Genomic DNA, 20,985 nt, shown 5'->3' with positions numbered 1-20,985 from the left:
GTGACGCAAGCGTCAATTAACAATCTGGGGGGTTTTGTCACAAGTAAGCAAAAACAGTGAAAATAACAAAGAGATCTAATAAATGAGATAGGGATTCTTGGGATGTGATTAGGAACACGGGATAAACAAGATTATTGGGTACATGTTTTTGATAGAGAACTTATAGAGTAACTGTGACTAGGCTAGACTTTAAGGGGGATAAGCTCTCTCTCGAGTAACTTACCCCGTTTCAAATGGGTTTCTCTCGGATGCCCACTTGCCGCATGAAGATCCACCTTTGCCTTAACCCACTCACTCTCTCGAGTTGAGTGTGTAGACATGGGACTAGGGTTCACTCTCTCGAGCTGAACCTCATGTCGATCCACTCCTTAGGCCATCAATCTAGTAGTCTTGATTTCACGACTTCTCTCTCGAGCAAGCCGAAAACACATATATGAGACTATATTTGCAACTACAACCTCATTAAGTTCATCGACAACCACTAAATGAAATCACATTTAAACTACAAATAAACTATCAGCAAGCAAGACCCAACAACTAATCTAACCTATATTCACAAAATCAATTGGGGTTTTTATCCACACATCAAGAAATAGAAATGTATACCTAAATGAGCTTGCATTCAAATGGGTATAAAGATTTAAGTCTTGTTATAGGCCAAGAATGAAGGATCCAAGAGACCCAAGTCCAAATCCTTGGAGATGAAACCCTATTCTTCTTCAAGTCTTCAAAACCCTCTCTAACTGAGAGCAAAAATAAGAAAAACTAATATTCTCTATGAAAATTATAATAATTGTTCCACTCTTAAAACTACAACTCTAACTAGTATTTATAGTGTTCACAGATTTGTGTTGCAACAAATCATTCGGCGTAGTTAGTTGAAATCGTCGATCAACTCGGAAATTCGCCCTTTGGTGTAGTTCATCACCGTCTTGCGCCATCCTTCAGCATCGTCGTGCTCTGGGTCATTAGGCGACATGGTACTGCTTCACGGAACTTCTCTGCTATGCGCCGACTGCTCCATTTTTCCACCGACTTGATCTTTTCCTTCAGAGCTCAGCACACTGGAACAAAGTAGGACCCTTCGGCGACTCGCCAAGTAAACTCGGCGATCCTCAGACCTTTATTTCTTAGTTCTTTTCATTCTTTTTTGCGACGTAGTGTCCATGCTTTCGTTCAAACTTCAAATACCTGAAACTTAAAGGTTTTCATCAGGTATTGAGATAAAATGAGCATTTAAGGACACAATTTATATTAAAATATAGCGCTAAATAAGTCCAATTTGTGGACTTATCAATGGCAGCCTGGAAGAACTGGCTCACCATGAATTCGATCGATCACTAGTCTTCTAAACGAGGTTTATCAGTAGCCGCCTGAAGATGTCATGTACTAAAAAAAGAAAGAGTAAGTGCAGTATTAGTACACAATCACAGTGTACTGGTAGGATCACGCGGCTATCCAAATTAGTGAAATATATGCAATTAATCACAACATAATAAACATGCATCTACCGAACATATACAATATCAGTCATTTTACAAAATAAATGAACAATTCCACATTCTTGAAATACATCAATATAACAAGTCAATGGTCCTCTCAAGGAATCCACACCCAAACTCTTAGTGTACCGGTACATGATACCCGATCCAAGTTAATGTGTCAGACGTGACACCTAATCCCATATATGCGTCAAAACGTGTACCCGATCTAAGTTAGTGTGTTAGAACGTAGCACCCGATCCATTCAACAGGCCACATTCACAATCATAATGTACATTCTCATAATCATACAATCAAGTGTTGATCTTTTGCATACAATTATTCATTCATACTCATTTACGATTAGTGTGATCAATAATGCAACATTTGCATACATACATCCATTAAAATAAAGTAATTACTAACATACATCACACCAACATGAAATCACAACCATCACATACCTCAAACAAAGCTTGAATCCTCCGAAGAAACTTGATTCTTCTCTTTCCGGATTCTTTCCGCTTGTTCTTGGTCTACAAACAATCAATAAAATACGGGGATCAATAATTAAGGTCTAATTTACCCGAATTATGACAAACCCAATAACCCAAGACCCAATTTATGATCCTAAGGTGCATCTAGGGCTTTTTGCACCATCCAAAACCGTTCAAAGCCCTTCCCCAACGATATACAATCAAGATTTTACGTTCTACATATCAAAAAATGGAATTGGGGAGCAAAAACCTTACCTTTAGCACCAAATTTCATGGAAAACTATTAAGAACTCGTCTAGGGTAGTCTCCTAGCTCTCAAAATCGAATGTTGCAGAAAAATAACATTTTTGGGGTTTATTTTCGACTTAAGTCGCGACTGTCCCGCCACAATGGGCCTCATCCCGCTACAGCGGCCCCACCTTGGCAGTTTGCACGGAAACAGAGAGCTAATTTAATAGTTCCAAACCCCTATTTCACAACACACATTTATCCCATGACACTCAGAAACTATCTGTTCACGCTAAGGTCAGTTTCAGGAATTCTACTCACCTGAATTCAATTCCGTAAAGTCGTACGGGTTCCTTAACATTTTAGTTATCTACTCACTTGATCAGATTCATAATTAGGTCTCCCATTTGTTATTAGATTTCCATATACCTCACTGACTCCGATTTCGTCCAAATTTGGATTAGGTTGGGAAATTTCAAGTTACTACCAAAAAGTTTTTCGGTCCAAAAAATTTCCCCATTGGCTTTTCTATAATGACAGGAACATGTCGTTACATCTTAGGGTGTAAGTCTTATAGAACTAAGCCCCACACTTGAGTCTCGAGGCGTTTTGTTAGATCTCCACCCCAGGGCGAGCCCCGAGGTGAATCCCAACAAAGTTTTTTAAAACACTGGTCTCACTAATTGACAATCCAAAATATTTAAAAGATATATAAAAAAATTGCAGTTAAAGATAGACTTGTTTGAATGTTGAAATTCGCAATATCTCACATAAATTGGGACGGAGAAAATAATTGAATTCACAGCTCATGAGTCAAAATGTTTTGAAGCATCATTTTGGTAAAACTGAAGATGAACTTACTCGGCTTTGGGCTCCAATAGCATCACATGGAAATGACAAAGTTTATTTTGATTATTGCCACTTAAATTTATAATATTGTACTTTTAATTCACTGATATGTAACAGCGAAAAAAATTATTTAGACTAATGATCAATTTGGTGTGATCACATTATTATCTTCTTTCTTTTTTTCTTATTTTGACTTTGGTTATTATTTAAAAATAGTATTTTATATATCCTTTACCTTACTTGTTTTAATGATATGATCTATTAAATATTTTATGCATAAAAACAAGGGAAAAGGGTCTGAAAAATACTTCAACTTTGGCCGAAATTGCTATTACGATACCAAACTTTATGAAGGACCTTTTATCCCCCTGCACTACTTAATAGTGTATTTTAAAGGTATATATGTGCCCACGTGGACACATTATATTTTATAATTATGCAATATTTATGATCTCCACGTGAGCACATATATACCTTTAAAATACACTATTAAATAATGCAGAGGTAAAAGGTTCTTTCCAAAGTTCGATACTGTTACAGCAATTTCGGCCTCTTGAATTCACATAATCAAATTTAAGTACTTTGTATTGCTTGGTGAATCATAAAGTACATATTCATGATCAACTTAGACGCATGACATCCAAATTGTCTTTAGTAAAAAAACCAAAGTACATAATTTCGAAATTAAAATTCTAGTAAAAAGCATAAATTAGAAAAGTACAACATATTCATGTGTGATATGTAGTTCTTCTTCATATTTAGTTTGTGAATCCTCCACCATCTTGGTGCAACACAACAACAATCTGATCACCATTCTTTAACCCAATCTTCATAAAAAATAGAAACACGAAAAAATATTAAAGTTATACAATTTTAAATTAACGATAAATTAAATTAAGTTAGAAAATTAAGGTCTTACTTCATCAATAGTCTTTGTTGGTGAAGCACGTTTTCCATCGAAGAGAAATCGAACTGTTTTGTAATCCATTTGTTTTTTCTTACAGTATATCATGAAGATTTTCTTGATAATTGTATGAGGTGACACATTAAAAATGATAATTGATCCATCCTATAAAAATAAAAATAAAAATTAGGAACATAAAAATTTTAAAAATTATATTAGAGAGTGAAATGATGAACCTGAGATTGAACATGGATTTCAATTGTTGTGATTTCATCAACTGGACTCTTATTTTCTGACATTTTTTCTTTGTTAATTTTTATTGGTGAAAATGAAGGATATTATACCACTTTATATAGGAGATGTGAAGGAAAAAATAATAAATGAAATGATATAAAATATTAAACCAATTTATGGTCCTCTGTCCTCTTTGTACCAAAACAAGATTTAAGATATATTTCAATTTATGAATTGTTTGACTGATATGGAGTTTAAAAATGAAATTAATATTTTTGAAATTTATGGTCAAAAATAAAATTTAGATATTTGTGTGGTTATGAATTATCTTATTAATTAATAGAAAATAAGAAGTTTAAACTTAGATTGTTCTAAAAGACTATAAACACTTTAGTTATGACACAAAAATAGACTAAATATTCAAAGAATAGATTATATCTTAAGACATAAATAAGGGTAGATAGTAAAATTCCCTTTTTTTAAAGGATGTGTAATGAAAAATAAAAAAGCATTGTTATTGACTAATGTGATTTCATTTTTAAATATTAGTCGTACTTCTTTAAAAGGTTGTGTTGGTTTATACAATGACATCGGTTTATATGGTGGTTACACATGTGAATTGAATTTAGAATGTACGTAGACTTTATTTTTATCTTTGTGGGATATAAAAGTTATTTTCGAAAGACTATTTGTTCAAAAAGAATGTTACTAATGCAAGATTGCAAGAAAAATATAACAACCACAAGATAGAAAACAAATAAAGTAACAAATAGTATTAAACATAGAATAATAAGAACCTAAGTAGTTACTAAATAATTCTACCAGTAGTGAGAAGAGGAAAGGGTAAGGCTAGCCCCAAAAGATAGTGCCATGTAGGTCAAAAAGGGTAGAAAATTATTTATAAAATAAGTTCGGGGAGGGTAATAGGACCTTAGTATAGTATAAGTGTGTCTCTGAGATTTCAGGCATTGGTTGAGGGGTACTTACGCATTTTCCCCCAAAAATAAAACTAATTAACTAGTATATATTTGCTTATACACGTAATTTTCCTTAATTTATTACTCTTTTTTTTGCTTGATATAGAGTTAAGAAAATTTTAAAAAATTGAATGTTGTGAATTTGAATTTAAAATATATGAATATATCAAAATGTCTTTTAATTTTATGATTTAGAACTTTTTATGTGAAAAGTTAAAATTATAAAATTGTCAAAAGAATAAGAAATATTCTTTTTAAATGAACTAACAAGAATATTAAAGCAAATAAATTAAAATGAAAGGAATATAAGTTATAATAAATAGAAATTGAAGACAATTAAAAAGTATTTGCAAAGCTTTAGCAAAAACACAAATTTTACCCTTAAAACAGTACTCCCTCAGTTCTAATTTTGATATTTTCTTTTATTTTTTTATGATATTTTTTAAATTTCAATATTTTACCTGGCATGTTTAAGATTATAAAAATTAATTTATTCTAATTTAAAATAACATGATTTAAAAATCCTTCATGTTTACTTAAATTTCATCCCTAGTCGCACTAAAATATTTACATTGAAACAAGTTAGGGATTAATTATGCTCCATTAGTTTATTTTTATTTGCCATTATTTGATTTGACACATTCATTAATTGATGTGTACTATTAACTTTTGGAGAATAGTATTAATGTTGAGGGTAAAATATAAATATTAAAAATGACGAAAAATTTTATGATTAATGAGGTATGCCATTGTAATAGTTGTATGAGGGATTTTTTTAATAGAAAAAAAGTACATTTTGTAGGTCTCATGTCTTTTCAACCTCCCCCTTTCTCTTCTCACTCCTCGACCCACCTTCTATTTACCCCACTCTTTAATATGAAGTACTTGATATTATTATTTTTTAATTTAGTATATTTTATTACATAAATTTAAAATAATACAATAACAAGATCAAAGAAAAAAATAGTACTATATTAAAATTAGCATTTCATTATTTCTTAAAATTAATATTTATTTTCCTTACCTTTTTTAATAGTTCATATTACTCATTTGTCAAAAATCAAATAGAGATAAATATATTGATACTAATTTAAATTTGAAGTCAAATAATTACATACTTAAAAAAGTTAAATTAAGATGCATGCATTTAACCTCATAAAAAATTAATTGTTTTAGTTTTAGGATAAACATAAATAGTTATTTAAATTACATTAATAAAAAAAAAAATCATTTTATTCTCTCCATCATTTTATTCGATTATTTTTTTTCTTGAAATTCAAGCTATAAGATGTATTTTTTTTCATATGCAAACATTATAAGAATTGCAACTTATAGTATTTTTGGTTGAATTGCAACTTACTGGGAAGGATTATTTATGAACAAACATTATAAGTTGTAGTTCTTATGTGCAACTTCAAGTATCTTGAGCTAATTGAGGTGAGGGTGACAAAAAAGTCTTCAAATTAAAATTGGTGACAAAAAAAAATTGACCAAGTCAAACCTCTTCTTAATTAGTGATTAAGATAATTAGGGATTAAAGTGTAATATTTAAAACTTCTAAACTTTTAAAAACATTCAAATAAACCCATTCCAATTGTCTTTCTTTTTCTTTCTTGCAACAGCAGCTTGAAGCCCATTTCCAATTGTATTTCTTTTTCTTCCTTGCAACAGCTTGTAAGCAGAGAGAGACGACATTGTTGCGAAAATATTGTTGGTGACTTCCAATACCTTCGTCTTGGTCTTCTTCGTCATAGTCGTCTTCTACCTCAAGGTAACACTCTTTTCTTTTCTTTCATTGTTAGGGTTTTGAGATGGTAAAGATTGAAATTTCATTGGGTTTTATTAGGCCTTCTTTGTTTTTAGCATATGGAAGTTTGTGGGTTTAACGATTTTGCTTGGTAGGGTTTTCTTAGGGAAAAAAATGTGGGTCTTTTACACAAGATTTGTGTGCTTTCATTGATCCTTCTATTGTTTTTTGTTTGTTATCTATGTGGAGTTGTTCTTATCTTCTTCTATGTGTGATTGATGGCTCTTTAATGTTTGCATTTTAATGTTTTGCCCTGTTTTAGGTTCTTGTATCCTGTAGAAAAAAAGAATTTGGTTGCTTTTGAGGTAAATGTTTGAGACATTAGAGGTGTCTTTCTTGGACCTTTAATTGTTGCTCATCTTATGGAGAATGCTGTTCTTAGAGATCATTTATTTTTATTAGTCTTAAGTTAGTTTGATCATTGGTTGTTTATAGTTACTAGTAACATATTCATTTTTTTCAAGCCTATGATTTTGTTCATGATTTAAGAGGAGAAGTGTAGTATGATTTTGTCACTTCCTGATGTTGTTGTTACCTTATTTTATAGTATGCTTTGTATACAACAACAATAATTATTATACCACAATCCCAAACAAGATGACATATAGATGATTTGCATATATACTTCAAATAACATACATGCATCCAGCCAAATTTTGATGATATATTTATAATTGTTTACCCTATTTCTTTATGTGGTTTTGAAACTAACTTTCAAAATTATCTAAATGATAATGAATTGTCTTTTTTTATTATTACATTTTGATTTTATTGTTTTTATATATAGATTGTGCATCCATGACTCCAAGGAAAAAACGAACAACTCCTATTAAAACGTATGAAAGGCGAATTAGAACACAAAGACAAAGAGAAGAAGAACTAGAAAACACAAATTTGAAAAAATCTATAGAAGAAGAAGGAGAACATGAAATAGATGTTTCTTCTACAAATGTAGAAAGAGATGATAGAGCAGTTGAGGAGGAACAAAATGATATAGCCATTCCAGAAAAGGAGACATCTCCTATTGTTGAATTATCTCTGCTCAGTCCTTCACCCGATAACTTCATTGTGAAGTCAATTAGGTATGCAAATTACAATTTGGAGTCAATGATTGATAGGTATCCAAACTTAAGAGGTTCTTTAACTGTTAAGTCGGAGTTACGTAAGTTTTCTAAATTTAGAACGATTTTAGAAGAACAAAAATTGGTAAAGTTCTTTCGATCTTCTATTTTTGGAAATTACTTACAACTTGAAGGTACTCGTATAAGATTTCAAATGAGTTTAGTCTATCAACTTCTTCGACGTCAAATTTATAGCCATCGAAAAGAAGAAATTTGGATAAATTATAGTGGCATGCCCATTTGTTTTGGAATGAAGGAGTTTGCTATCATCACCGGCTTAAATTGCCATAATGAAGATGTGTATGATGTTGAAAATATGTCAACTAAGACAAAAATGAGACGAAAAGAAATTCTTGAGGTTGTGGGAAGGAGTTGCAAGAGAAATGAGTTGATTGAACATCTCCAAACCAAAAATCTTAGTAAAGATGTAAAAAAATCATTGTGTTTACTTTATTTTCTTCATAGCTTTCTTTGCCCAAAAGATGTGAATACAAATATTCCAAAGAAGTGGATTTTGCTCTCGGCCGATAGAAAAGCATTTTCTACTTATCCATGAGATCGTATTAGCTATGATATTACAATTAAGCATCTATTGAAAGCGGTGAAGACTATTTATGGGAAGACTACCAATCTTTATGGCTTTCCATGGGCCTTTATGGTAAATTTTATTTTAGTTTAGTTCATATATATATTTATTTCATTATTTTTTGGTGCTTCCAATATTTTGATCTCTTTTTGTGATTATTTTATGTAATGTTGGGCATTTAAGGTTGTTCCTTTCCTCCAAAAGAAATATAAGGTGTTTTCGAAACAAGTGTCTTCACCGAGGATTTTTCGATGGCTTTTGGCGACTAATAACGAATTAGTTGACATGAATGAGTTGTTTGATCCCCCTCAAGACTCGATAAGTATTATTCTTTAAATATTTTTAGTTAAAGTGAAATTGTTGTTGCTTTTCTGATTTTGTTGTAGCCTTTTCAACAAGTGTTTTCTTTGTTTAATTAGTTGATGTCAATTGTTGAAGTTATTACAACAATTGCTGGAACAATTAGAACAACTGGTATATAATAATCTTGAAATGCAACAATTGCTTTATCACATTTTAATTATTATTATTTTTACATGTAGATTGTGCATCGATGGATAATTCCTACATCTAGTGAATTGGAAATGGAATTTTTCACTAAGTTTGTGCCTAAGAAATTAACCAAGGATGATAAGATTGAAAAGCTTGAGATAGATTTGAATGGTGTTGTGGCTATAAAAAGAGACATCATAATTGATGAGCATAATCTTGATGTAGGAGGTGGAGGAGCATCTTCTCCAATTTTTGAGAGAGTTTTTAGTGGTGTTGGTGATGGAGGAGGAGGAGAATTTACTCCAAATGTTGATAGATGTACTGATGGTGTTGATTTCGAAAGAGGAGGAGACTTCGGTGATATTAGTGGTGGTTTTAGAGTAGGAACATCTTCTCCAATCGATGAGAATGTTCCTTGTCTTCAAGAAACTCCATCCACTAAGGAGACGATAGATTTATTGAATGTCAGGGTAGAGTCTTTAGAGAAAACTATCGTCACCATGAATGCTAAGATTGAGTCTTTAGAGAAAGCTATCGTCACCATGAAGTCTAAGAGAGGTATTAGGCCATCATCAAAGATTTCTCATCCATATACTCCCGACTATGTTAAAAGAACAAAGAGACAAATTTCGAAGGCATTGTCAAGTGCTAGAAAAAAAAAAGGGAAAAGTGAATGAGACCATTATTGAAAAAGAATTGGTGTCCGGAGATAGTAAAGGTAAAATTATATTCTAATCATCTTTCTAAGATTTGCCTTGTGTTATATATATTTCATTTTTACATGTGAAATTCATTTTTTTAATATTACAGATGAAGGGGCTGATATTGCAGATGAAGAGGCTGATTCGAATTCAAAAAGAAGTTGAAAGAGTGATGAAGAAGGAGCTGCTTGTGAATATGCATCCACTATTTTGCTACACTTTTAATTCACTTTTGTTGTACATTAGTGAATATGGTATTTTGAATTTAATGAAGAAAGGGTTGCTTGTGAATATGCATTTTTATCACTATTTTGCTACACTTTTAATTCACTTTTGTTGTACATTAGTGAATATGGTATTTTGAATTTGATGAAGGAGCTGCTTGTGAATATGCATTTTTACCACTATTTTACTACATTTTTTAATTCACTTTTGTTGTACATTAGTGAATATGGTATTTTGAATTTGATGAATTGAAGGGGCTGCTTGTGGGTATGCATTTTTACCACTATTTTGCTACACTTTTTAATTCACTTTTATTGTACATTAGTAAATATGGTATTTTGAAATTGGTGAATTCAAAAAGGAGTTGAAAGAGTGATGAAGAATGGGCTGCTTGTGAAAATGCATTTTTACCACTATTTTGCTACACTTTTAATTCACTTTTGTTGTACATTAGTGAATATGATTATTTGAAATTGATGAATTGAAGGGGCTGCTTGTGGGTATGCATTTTTACCACTATTTTGCTACACTTTTTAATTCACTTTTGTTGTACATTAGTAAATATGGTATTTTGAAATTGATGAATTCAAGGGGCTGCTTGTGGATATGCATTTTTACCACTATTTTGCTACACTTTTAATTTACTTTTGTTGTACATTAGTAAATATGGTATTTTGAAATTGATGAATTCAAGGAGCTGCTTGTGGATATGCATTTTTACCACTATTTTGCTACACTTTTAATTCACTTTTGTTATACATTAGTGAATGTGGTATTTTAAATTTGATGAATTGATATTTTAATCGGAAAAAAAAATTGTGATGTTAGTGAACTAGTTGAAGGTGAGGATTTGACTCATCCAATTGTTGAAATTCTCTACAGCAATTAAATAAGTTGTTTTATTTTTTACAGCAATTGCTGAAATTCTCTACAGCAATTAAGCACATTGTTGTACTTTTCATAGCAATTGCTACAATTCTCTACAGCAATTAAACGAGTTGTTGTATTGATTTACAACAATTGCTTAAATTTCTACAACAAGCACAAAAATTATTGTACTTTTCATAGCAATTGCTGAACTTTTCTACAGCAAGTAAGAAAATTGTTGTACTTTATATAACAATTGCTAAAATTTTCTTTAACAAGTAAGCAAATTAATTGACTAATTGATTGTTTATTGGTTGTAACACTCATATTTAATGATAAATAAAGTAGTGTTGATTTAATTTAAAAATAAAATTTATATTAAATAGTGATCTTGTATAATGAGATAGTTATTTGAGATACCAGACGATCAATTCCATTACAATTTCACATGTTATCGATTTATAATGAGTAATTGATTGTTTATTGGTTGTAACACTCTTATTTAATGATAAATAGAGTAGTGTTGTTTAAATTTAAAAATAAAATTTATATTAGATAGTGATCTTGTATAATGAGATAGTTATTTGAGATACCAGACGATCAATTTCATTACAATTTCACATGTTATCGATTTATAATGAGTAATTGATTGTTTATTAGTTGTAACACTCTTATTTAATGATAAATAGAGTAGTGTTGATTAAATTTAAAAATAAAATTTATATTAGATAGTGATCTTGTGTAATAAGATAGTTATCTGAGATACCAGACGATCAATTAAGTAATTTCACATGTAATCAACTTAAATTGATAAATTGATTGTTAATTAGTTATATTAATCATATTCCATGATAAATAGGATAGTTTTGACTAATTTTAAAAGAAAATCTAGAATAGGTAGTAATTTTATTTGAATATGCTATAACAAATAAGTAAATTGTTGTACTTTTCATAACAATTGCTACAATTCTCTATAGCAATTAAACGAGTTGTTGTATTGTTTTACAACAATTGCTTAAATTTCTACAATAAGCACGAAAATTATTGTACTTTTCATAGCAATTGTTGAACTTTTCTACAGCAAGTAAAAAGTTGTACTTTATATAACAATTGCTAAAATTTTCTTTAACAAGTAAGCAAATTAATTGGCTAATTTGATTGTTTATTGGTTGTAACACTCATATTTAATGATAAATAAAGTAGTGTTGATTTAATTTTAAAATAAAATTTATATTAGATAGTGATCTTGTATAATGAGATAGCTATTTGAATATGCTATTACAAATAAGTAAATTGTTGTACTTTTCAAAGCAATTGCTACAATTCTCTACAACAATTAAACGAGTTGTTATATTATTTTACAACAATTGTTTAAACTTCTACAACAAGCATGAAAATTATTGTACTGTTCATAGTAGTTGCTGAACTTTTCTACGGAAAAGTAAGAAAGTTGTTGTACTATATATAGCAATTGCTAAAATTCTCTATAAGAAGTAATAATAAGAATAACAATAAAATAAAATATGCTCTTACAATCAAAATAACAACAATTAGTACCAAAATAGATAAGATCAAACGTGTTCACAAATAATAACAACAAAAACAACAATTAGTACCAAAAAAGATAAGATCAAATATGTTCACAAAAAACAAGAAGAACAAATGTATTTTTATGCAACATTTCGCTCGGAGCATGTAATTCTCTTGTGACCAATTCTTTTACATAAAGAACATTTATTTTTCTTCGTTGAAAATGATTCCCTGATTCCTTTATGTCTTTTTGAGGACCTTCTTCCAACCTTGCCTGGCTCAACAAATGGAGAAGATATTTTTCTCTCTAAAATCTCAATAGGAACTTCCCAAGTTTCTTCAGATGGCACGGTTTAATTTCCTCCACATATGCAATAAGGTATACCTCTACATTGTAATACGAAGAGGAGTACTCATAAATGCTTCTCCCATAGTCATCACCATATTGGCAACGAAGCGCTGCCATAGCATGTGGACAATGTATTTTGTCAATGTCAAAGACTTTATAAGTACAAGATTTGGCTAGCAAATCAACTATTGCAACTTCATCTTGACCGGTGACAATATACTTGTAGTTGGCAGTTCGATGGACCAATAGCTTGTTCCCTAAATTAATATTTTTTGCAATGTCTTTTTCTATCGAAGGGACGAAGATGGTTGGTGCATTAATGAATTTCATACGTCTCTCATGAAATTTTTCTGCAAATCGCCTGTTTATTGCATCAAATAGAGCAGTAATGAGATATTCTCTTTCATCAAGAAACATTGAGTTAACCGACTCAGCAATATTTGTCGTCATAATATTGTACTTGTAACATATAAGTGTCCAATAATATATTATAAGTATGTGTTTATAACTGTTGTATAGTTTTTATAACAATTGTTGCATATTTCTCAGCAGGTGCTGAAATAAGTGCAGCAGTTACTATAAAAAATTGCAGCATTAGCTATAAAAAACTGCAGTAGTTATACCAACTATCAATAATAACTATAATAAATTTTACCTATTTCCGGGAAAGAATGCCCTGCTCCATCGGTGAAATCCAACGCGTTCAAGATGTGTGGCAGCCTGTGGAACCAAATCTCTTATCCGATTAAAATAATCACTGAACACATCAATATTATATGCTTTTGCCGCCTTATAAAAGTGGTAGACAACACTCGCATTGTGAAAATTATTTCGAATATTTTCTCCTAAGTGCCTCATGCAACAACCATAATGAGCTAAAGGAAATACAATTGAAACCATTTTTCTAATACTTTGATGTCTATCAGAGATTATGCACAATTCAGGAGTATCAAGTACAAAACTTCTCAATTGCTCGAAAAAGTATCGGTAGGAAGCATCACATTCAGAGTCTACTACGCAAAATGCCACCGGAAAAATATGATTTTCTGCATCCTATGCAACAGCAGACAACAACACACCACCTTATTTACTTCTCAAAAATGTCCCATCAACAGCTATGACTTTTATCATTTGTGCGAAACCAAGAATCCAAGCTCCATATGCCACAAAAAGTACTTGAACCTGCCATTTTCATCAATCTTCAACGCCGTTTTACTTCCCGAATTAGATGTCCTAAGCATATGACTATACGCATCAATCACTCCATATCCATGTTCATGTGTCCCTCTTACCAAAGACTTTGCAATCTCGCTACCCATCCAAACTTTCTAATAACTAACCTTGCATCCCAATTCAATACGGATAGAGTTTTTCAAATCTTTTGTAGATGGACCTTTACCTTCGGGATATCTATCTTTGAAGTATGCTCCAATGACTTTTGCTGTGGCATGTGGATTATGACTCGTAAGATGTTCCGAACCACATGTATGCATCTTTTCATACTTTTTAATATAAAATCTATCAGAATTTTCAACTTTCACCGCTCATAGCCACCACTTGCACTTAAGATGCTCACATTTGACACAATACACTGAACACGAATTAATTACCTTCTTCAATCTAAAATCTTATTTTACACAAGCAATTTTCAATGCAATATCTAATTCTTGTTTATTCTTAAACGACATATCTTTGCAAAAACATGTTCCATCATCTTGAGCATGACTGCATTAAGTTAATTAATTATCAGCTAAAGCAAAAATTAATTAAGTGTACAAAGAGGATGAACTTTTAGAAATAAGTAAATTTATGAGTTCATAGTACTTGCCTATCAGCAACTTCACCAATAATTGGCAATCTATTCCGAACTTCAGGAGAAAGAATATGTTGACCTTCACGCTCTTCATTCGGAATATTCATATTCATCCTACCACATTCATCGTTCAACACTTGTTCGTCATCACATAAATTATGATTCTCCACCAATCTTTCAACCATGTAGATCCTTAAAACACCTCTAGGCTCATCTTCCAAATAAGTACTTAAACTAAGTTGATCATTTATCTTAAAAGGAGCCGTCTTATGCTTTTCACCACAACTATGCAGGTAAGTGATCACAATATCTTCCAACTCACAATTTAATTTACAACAAGTAATGATTTTATTCGCAAAATCATCATATGCAATATCTCGATGCACAATCATCGCAATTGTCGCGGCCAATTCTTTACTCTTCCAACGCCAAATATAACGATTGTTGGACTCGACCCATTCACCATTACAATCAACTGGTACTACTATTCTATCTCCCATTAATGATGTTGAAGATACCTGAAAATATTGCAACTTAGAACTAAAAAATTGATCATAAAAAAAATTGTATTAAAATATCACAATTGTTGTAAGTTATTCAGCAGCTGCTGAAATAGATATAGCAGTTGCGGCAATTTATTCAACAACAACATTCAGCAATTGTTGTAAATTACTGAAATAGTCATATCAGTTGCTGAAAATTATGATACATCAGTGGCAAGAACAATAATACAAAAATCAAATTTTTAAATGAATAATACACACAAACAATACTATTAACTTGTTAAAATGATTAAAAATCATCAACTAAGAAGTAATTTCTAAAGCTTAGACCTTTTCAAATCACATGTTAAATTAAAATTTGAAATTCTCCCTTCTCAAATTCTTCAAATAAGAAATCTACAATAACCTGCAACACCAATAAAAGAAGAAGAAGAAGAAGAAGAAGAAGAAGTGCTAGTGATGAAGATTAGAAGCAAAAAAAATGTGAAAAGAGCGGGATGTTGGGAGAGAACAAAAAAAAACTGATTTGGGATTTTCCTATTTTAGAAATTAGGGTTTTACTTAAATGTGGGTGAAAGTGTAAAAACAAAAACTTGAGGACTTATTTAATTATTTTTAAAAATTGATTAAAAATTTGTCACCTACACTTAATAATTAAAATTAGAGTCACTCTTTTTACATTTCAACACTTTTTTGTCACCTATAATTCATTCTCCCAAGTATCTTTTCCCTTACTACCGTCTTAACTTTCCCGTTCATCACTTTTCCGGCGAACCCCTCGGTACACGTGTCCTCGTCCGTCAAGGCGGCACTCACCCATGTTTGAATATCACTCATTTTCAAATCAAAATCTTTTCCCCTCAATTCCTTCATTTCCCCTAAAGATTTTTTAATTCCTCCACACAGTCACGCATGGCGCCTATTTCAACATCATAGCGGATGTTGATTGTGCTGTTTCGAGGCTAACGGAGAGAGATTCATGTGCTAGAAGTAGTGGAGAAACTCCAATAGCATTTGAACGGCTTGATAATGAACTGAAACACAGATTTGGATAAGTTGTTGACTTGCAAGATGTTCGAATAAACTCCGTATTTGTTTCTCCAGCTGATGGCCTTGCGGCGGAAACTGAATTCCAATTATTAGAAGAAGTTATCAACGCAGTTGAAATAAGAAAATATGTGAGAAAATAACCACCTTCCATCTCTCTTAAATTAATTACTCTTAACTTTTTTTTTGTGTGTATCAATAACTAAAGATAATTAATTGAATGATGATGAATTTAGATATGTGTGGGGTTATGAATTATCTTATTAATTAATAGAAAATAAGAAGTTTAAACTTAGATTGTTCTAGAAGACTATAAACACTTTAGTTATGACATAAAAATAGACTAAATATTCAAAGAATAGATTATATCTTAAAAAATAAATAAGGGTAGATAGTAAAAATCCCTTTTTTTTAAAGGATGTGTAATGAAAAATAAGAAAGCATTGTTATTGACTAATGTGATTTTCATTTTAAATATTAATTGTACTTCTTTAAAAGGTTAGTTGGTTTATACATGACATCGGTTTATATGGTGGCTACACATGTGAATTGAATTTAGAATATACGTAGACTTTATTTTTATCTTTGTGGGATATAAAAGTTATTTTCGAAAGACTATCAGTTCAAAAAGAATGTTACTAATGCAAGATTGCAAGAAAAATGTAACAACCACAAGATAGAAAACAAATAAAGCAACAAATAGTATTAAAAATAGAATAATAAGAACCTACGTAGTTACTAAATAATTCTACCAGTAGTGAGAAGAGGAAAGGATGAGGCTAGCCCCTACTCTCGTACATAAAGAGGGACAACACCAACTCCCTACTAACTTTTTAACCTAGTCTACGACCTCAATAACTTTCTATTTAGGGTCATGTCCGTGTTATCCGATTAAATATTCTGTAAAAGCTTTAGTTTCATATTTTTCCTCAAATTGTTTCCCACTTATAAATTACTAGACACAAGTGTCCATGCTAGCACGGGCCCAATATCTATTATTTTTTTCGTCTCACTTTATGTGAGATAGATAAAATTTAGAGAGTCAATTAAATTTTGATATAATTTTAAAATATTTTAAATTGTTAATTATTGTAAATTGTAGTACTTTTTACATAATTTTTAAATAATATATGTTACTTCCCTTGTCCCAATATATGTAGCACAAATATAATTTCAAGAGTCAATATGTTGTTAATAATTGAGATTTATAATACTATGTACCTGGTTTCCAAATTAAAATAATACATGTTACTTCTTTTGTCCCATTTTATGTGACATAGATAGATTAATTTTATACTTAATTTTATGAATCAATCGATTTTTTGTATAAGCAATCAATTTTTTATATGAATTTTAAGTTGTCAATTAGCATGATTTATAATATTTTTTAACACAATTTTTAGATATATAAGAAAATTAAAAAGTTAAACAAATAAATTAAAACAAAAAAATAAAATAGAGAAATGTATATGTAAGTGTGGAACCACACAGGTGAAGCACGCATTTCAACCGCCACCTGTATGGTTATCCACACTTATATATAAGTAGTGGATATATTTCCTGATGGGATGCACTTTTCAGCTGAGCTGTAAAGGGTAACATGGCCCTATGCCCTTAATTTTGACATCACTATCAACTTGTGCAAGAGGCTTTACTCAGGGGCGGTTGGTAAGGTATAAAAAAAAAGTTCTTGGCCTTAGGCCCCAATAAATTGGGGGTCCATTTTTTAGTTAATTAGGTAGGATTAAATTAAAATAAAATAAAATTTAGAAGATATCAATCCGATCATTCAAAACTTAAAAGAAAAAGAAAAGTCGATAACTTGATAAAATCTCAAAAAGGTGCTCTTGATAAATTTTAGAAGTGGTTTGGCTATATTATCGATTGAAAAAAGAATTATTAGAAAGATTGATTGCACAAAAAGTATTAACAATTTTGCATCTCAAAAAGCAAGAAAAATAGATTTAAAATAAAAACATTTTTAATTTTTTAATTATTTTTTTTAAGGCCTCTAGTTTGATTTTGGCCTTAGGCCACCAATGGGTTTGAGCCACCCCTGGCTTTACTCCTAATTCGACAAGTTTCGAGACGGAGCTTAACCAATTTTTTGTTTAACCAAATATATATATATATATAATTGATTACTCTTTTAGATAGATCTTAATTTTGGGAAACTTTTGCAAATAACCATTATAATAAACTTAATTATGCTCCATAGCTATAGTTTGCATATTTACGGGTTGTAGCTACAGTTTAAGCTGTCTCATTTCTATAATTCACGGATTTGTAGAATTTACAGGTACATTTGTATAATTCAGTTATTTTTGTATAAACTTGAATTAACAATTTATACAATTACAAATATCGAAAGTGTGAACAATTATACAAATTATATTATACAAATTCTAAATTATACAAAAGTTATACAAATTATATTATACAAATTCTGAATTATACAAACGTGCGAATTATACAAAACTAAAAAGTTGAGCCGCATAATTATAGGTAAAAGTAGGTTGCGAATTGTAATTAAGATAAACTATAGCTATGTTTTGTATATGTTTGCTTATACACAAAAAAAAAAAAAAATTATTTAGTTTATGTTTGCTTATACACGTAATTTTCCCCTTAATTTATTACTCTCCTTTTTTCTTGAAATAGAGTCAAGAAAAATTTAAAAAATTGAATGTTATGAATTTGAATTTAAAATATATGAATATATCAAAATGTCTTTTAATTTTATGGTTTAGAACTTTTTATGTGAAAAGTTAAAATTATAAAATTTTCAAAAGAATAAGAAATATTCTTTTTAAATGACCTAACAAGAATATTAAAGCAAATAAATTAAAATGAAAGGAATATAAGTTATAATAAATAGAAATTGAAGACAATTAAAAAGTATTTGCAAAGCTTTAGCAAACACACAGATTTTACCCTCAAAACAGTACTCCCTCAGTTCTAATTTTGATATTTTCTTTTATTTTTTATGATAACTTTTAAATTTCAATATTTTACTGACATGTTTAAGATTATAAAAATTAATTTATTCTAATTTAAAATAACATGATTTAAAAATCCTTCCTGTTTACTTAAATTTCGTCCCTAGTCGCACTAAAATATTTAAATTGAAACAAGTTAGGGATTAATTATACTCCATTAGTTCATTTTTATTTGGCATTGTTTAACTTGACACATCCATTAATTGATGTGTCCTATTAACTTTTGGAGAATAATATTAATGCTGAGGGTAAAATATGAATATTAAAAATGACAACTAAAAATGAAAATTTGTTTTAGAAATAAGCAAAATATAGGGAGGATTACTACCAAGTACACTTGATGCACCGTGTAGTTAGTTAATTGAAGTAGTAACTTTTCAACAAATGCATATGGAACATTTTCATTTAAGAAATTGATCACAAACAAACATCTTATCTATTACATTACAGCAATCAACTAAGCATGAATTAACTACACTTTTTTCTAATTAAATGAAGATTAATTAACAACATACATGCATATATATATACTTAATTGTCGTTTTGATTAATTATACTTTAGCCGTGAAGAGCAGCAAGGCTATTGATCAAAGCCAAAGCATTGCTCGTCATATGTGCAACTTCAAGTATCTTTTCCCTTACTACCGTCTTAACTTTCCCGTTCATCACTTTTCCGGCGAACCCCTCGGTACACGTGTCCTCGTCCGTCAAGGCGGCACTCACCCATGTTTGAATATCACTCATTTTCAGATCAAAATCTTTTCCCCTCAATTCCTTCATTTCCCCTAAAGATTTTTTAATTCCACTAACTGCGTCACTTAATTCCTCCACACAGTCACGCATGGCGCCTACCTCTCTAGGCGCCATGCCTTGACTGTGTGCCAATTTCAACATCATAGCGGATGTTGATTGGGCTGTTTCGAGGCTAACGGTGAGGGATTCATGAGCTAGAAGTTGTGGAGAAACTCCAATAGCATTTGAACGGCTTGATAATGAACTGAAACAGAGATTTGGATAAGTTGTTGACTTACAAGATGTTCGTATAAACTCTGTATTTGTTTCTCCCGCAGCTGGTCTTGCAGACTCTATAAATGAACAAGTGATCAAGGCAATTAAAATTAGACAGTAAACAATTTGGAAATGGCAACGGTTATTACAAAAACCTTCCATCTCTCTGTTTCTCTAAACTGTTTTGTTTCTCTCAATAGTATATATATCTAAAGCTAGTTGAGTGTGATGAAAATGAGAATGCAGAGTTCTGCATTTATAGGGAAAAAAATGCACCAGTGGGGTGGGAAAAGGGGATGAGCTTGCACGGTACCAATTAAATGTACACCGGAACAAGTTTTATTTTTGTATCACAGTAGAAAGGCATAAAAAATGGTAAATTAATCAATTGTAAAGTATTCACTTTATTTGAAACTTTTTAAGTTTGGAGTTGTGTTTGATCATAAATTTTGCAAAAAACATTTAAATTTGAATGAATTTTTTTCTAAATATGGTTTATAGTTTATACCCCTCATTTTAAAAAACTAGCAAACTGATCCAACTTGACTAATTTATCTGAAACATACGATCAAATATGCTTCAAATCTCAAAAAGAAAATAGCCATGTAATATCATAGATTAGATCCTACATACATCTACGATGTACTATATTACAAATATATTTTCACTATAATTGCAATTTTTGAAGTTGAAGTTGTGTTTGGTTATATAGTTTTTGCAAATAATATTTGATATTTCGAATGTACTTTTCAAAAAAACTTGAAAAG

At 30.5% G+C, this 20,985-nt stretch overlaps 1 protein-coding gene across 1 annotated transcript; it reads right to left on the bottom strand.

The window, feature by feature from the left end:
• Positions 1-19,584: 19,584 nt before the first annotated feature.
• LOC125828297 (21 kDa protein-like) lies at positions 19,585-20,431 on the bottom strand. Its single transcript, XM_049507610.1, has one exon. It carries the CDS (start codon positions 20,378-20,380, stop codon positions 19,769-19,771), a length of 612 nt encoding a protein of 203 aa, XP_049363567.1. The 5' UTR covers positions 20,381-20,431; the 3' UTR covers positions 19,585-19,768.
• Positions 20,432-20,985: the final 554 nt, after the last annotated feature.

This window comes from Solanum verrucosum, unplaced genomic scaffold (genome assembly GCF_900185275.1).
Source record: "Solanum verrucosum unplaced genomic scaffold, falcon-dt-bn FXZP01000047.1, whole genome shotgun sequence".
NCBI classification, from domain to species: domain Eukaryota; kingdom Viridiplantae; phylum Streptophyta; class Magnoliopsida; order Solanales; family Solanaceae; genus Solanum; species Solanum verrucosum.
The sequence above is the reverse complement of the archived record's forward strand: the minus strand, read 5'-3'. Positions and strand labels throughout refer to the sequence as shown.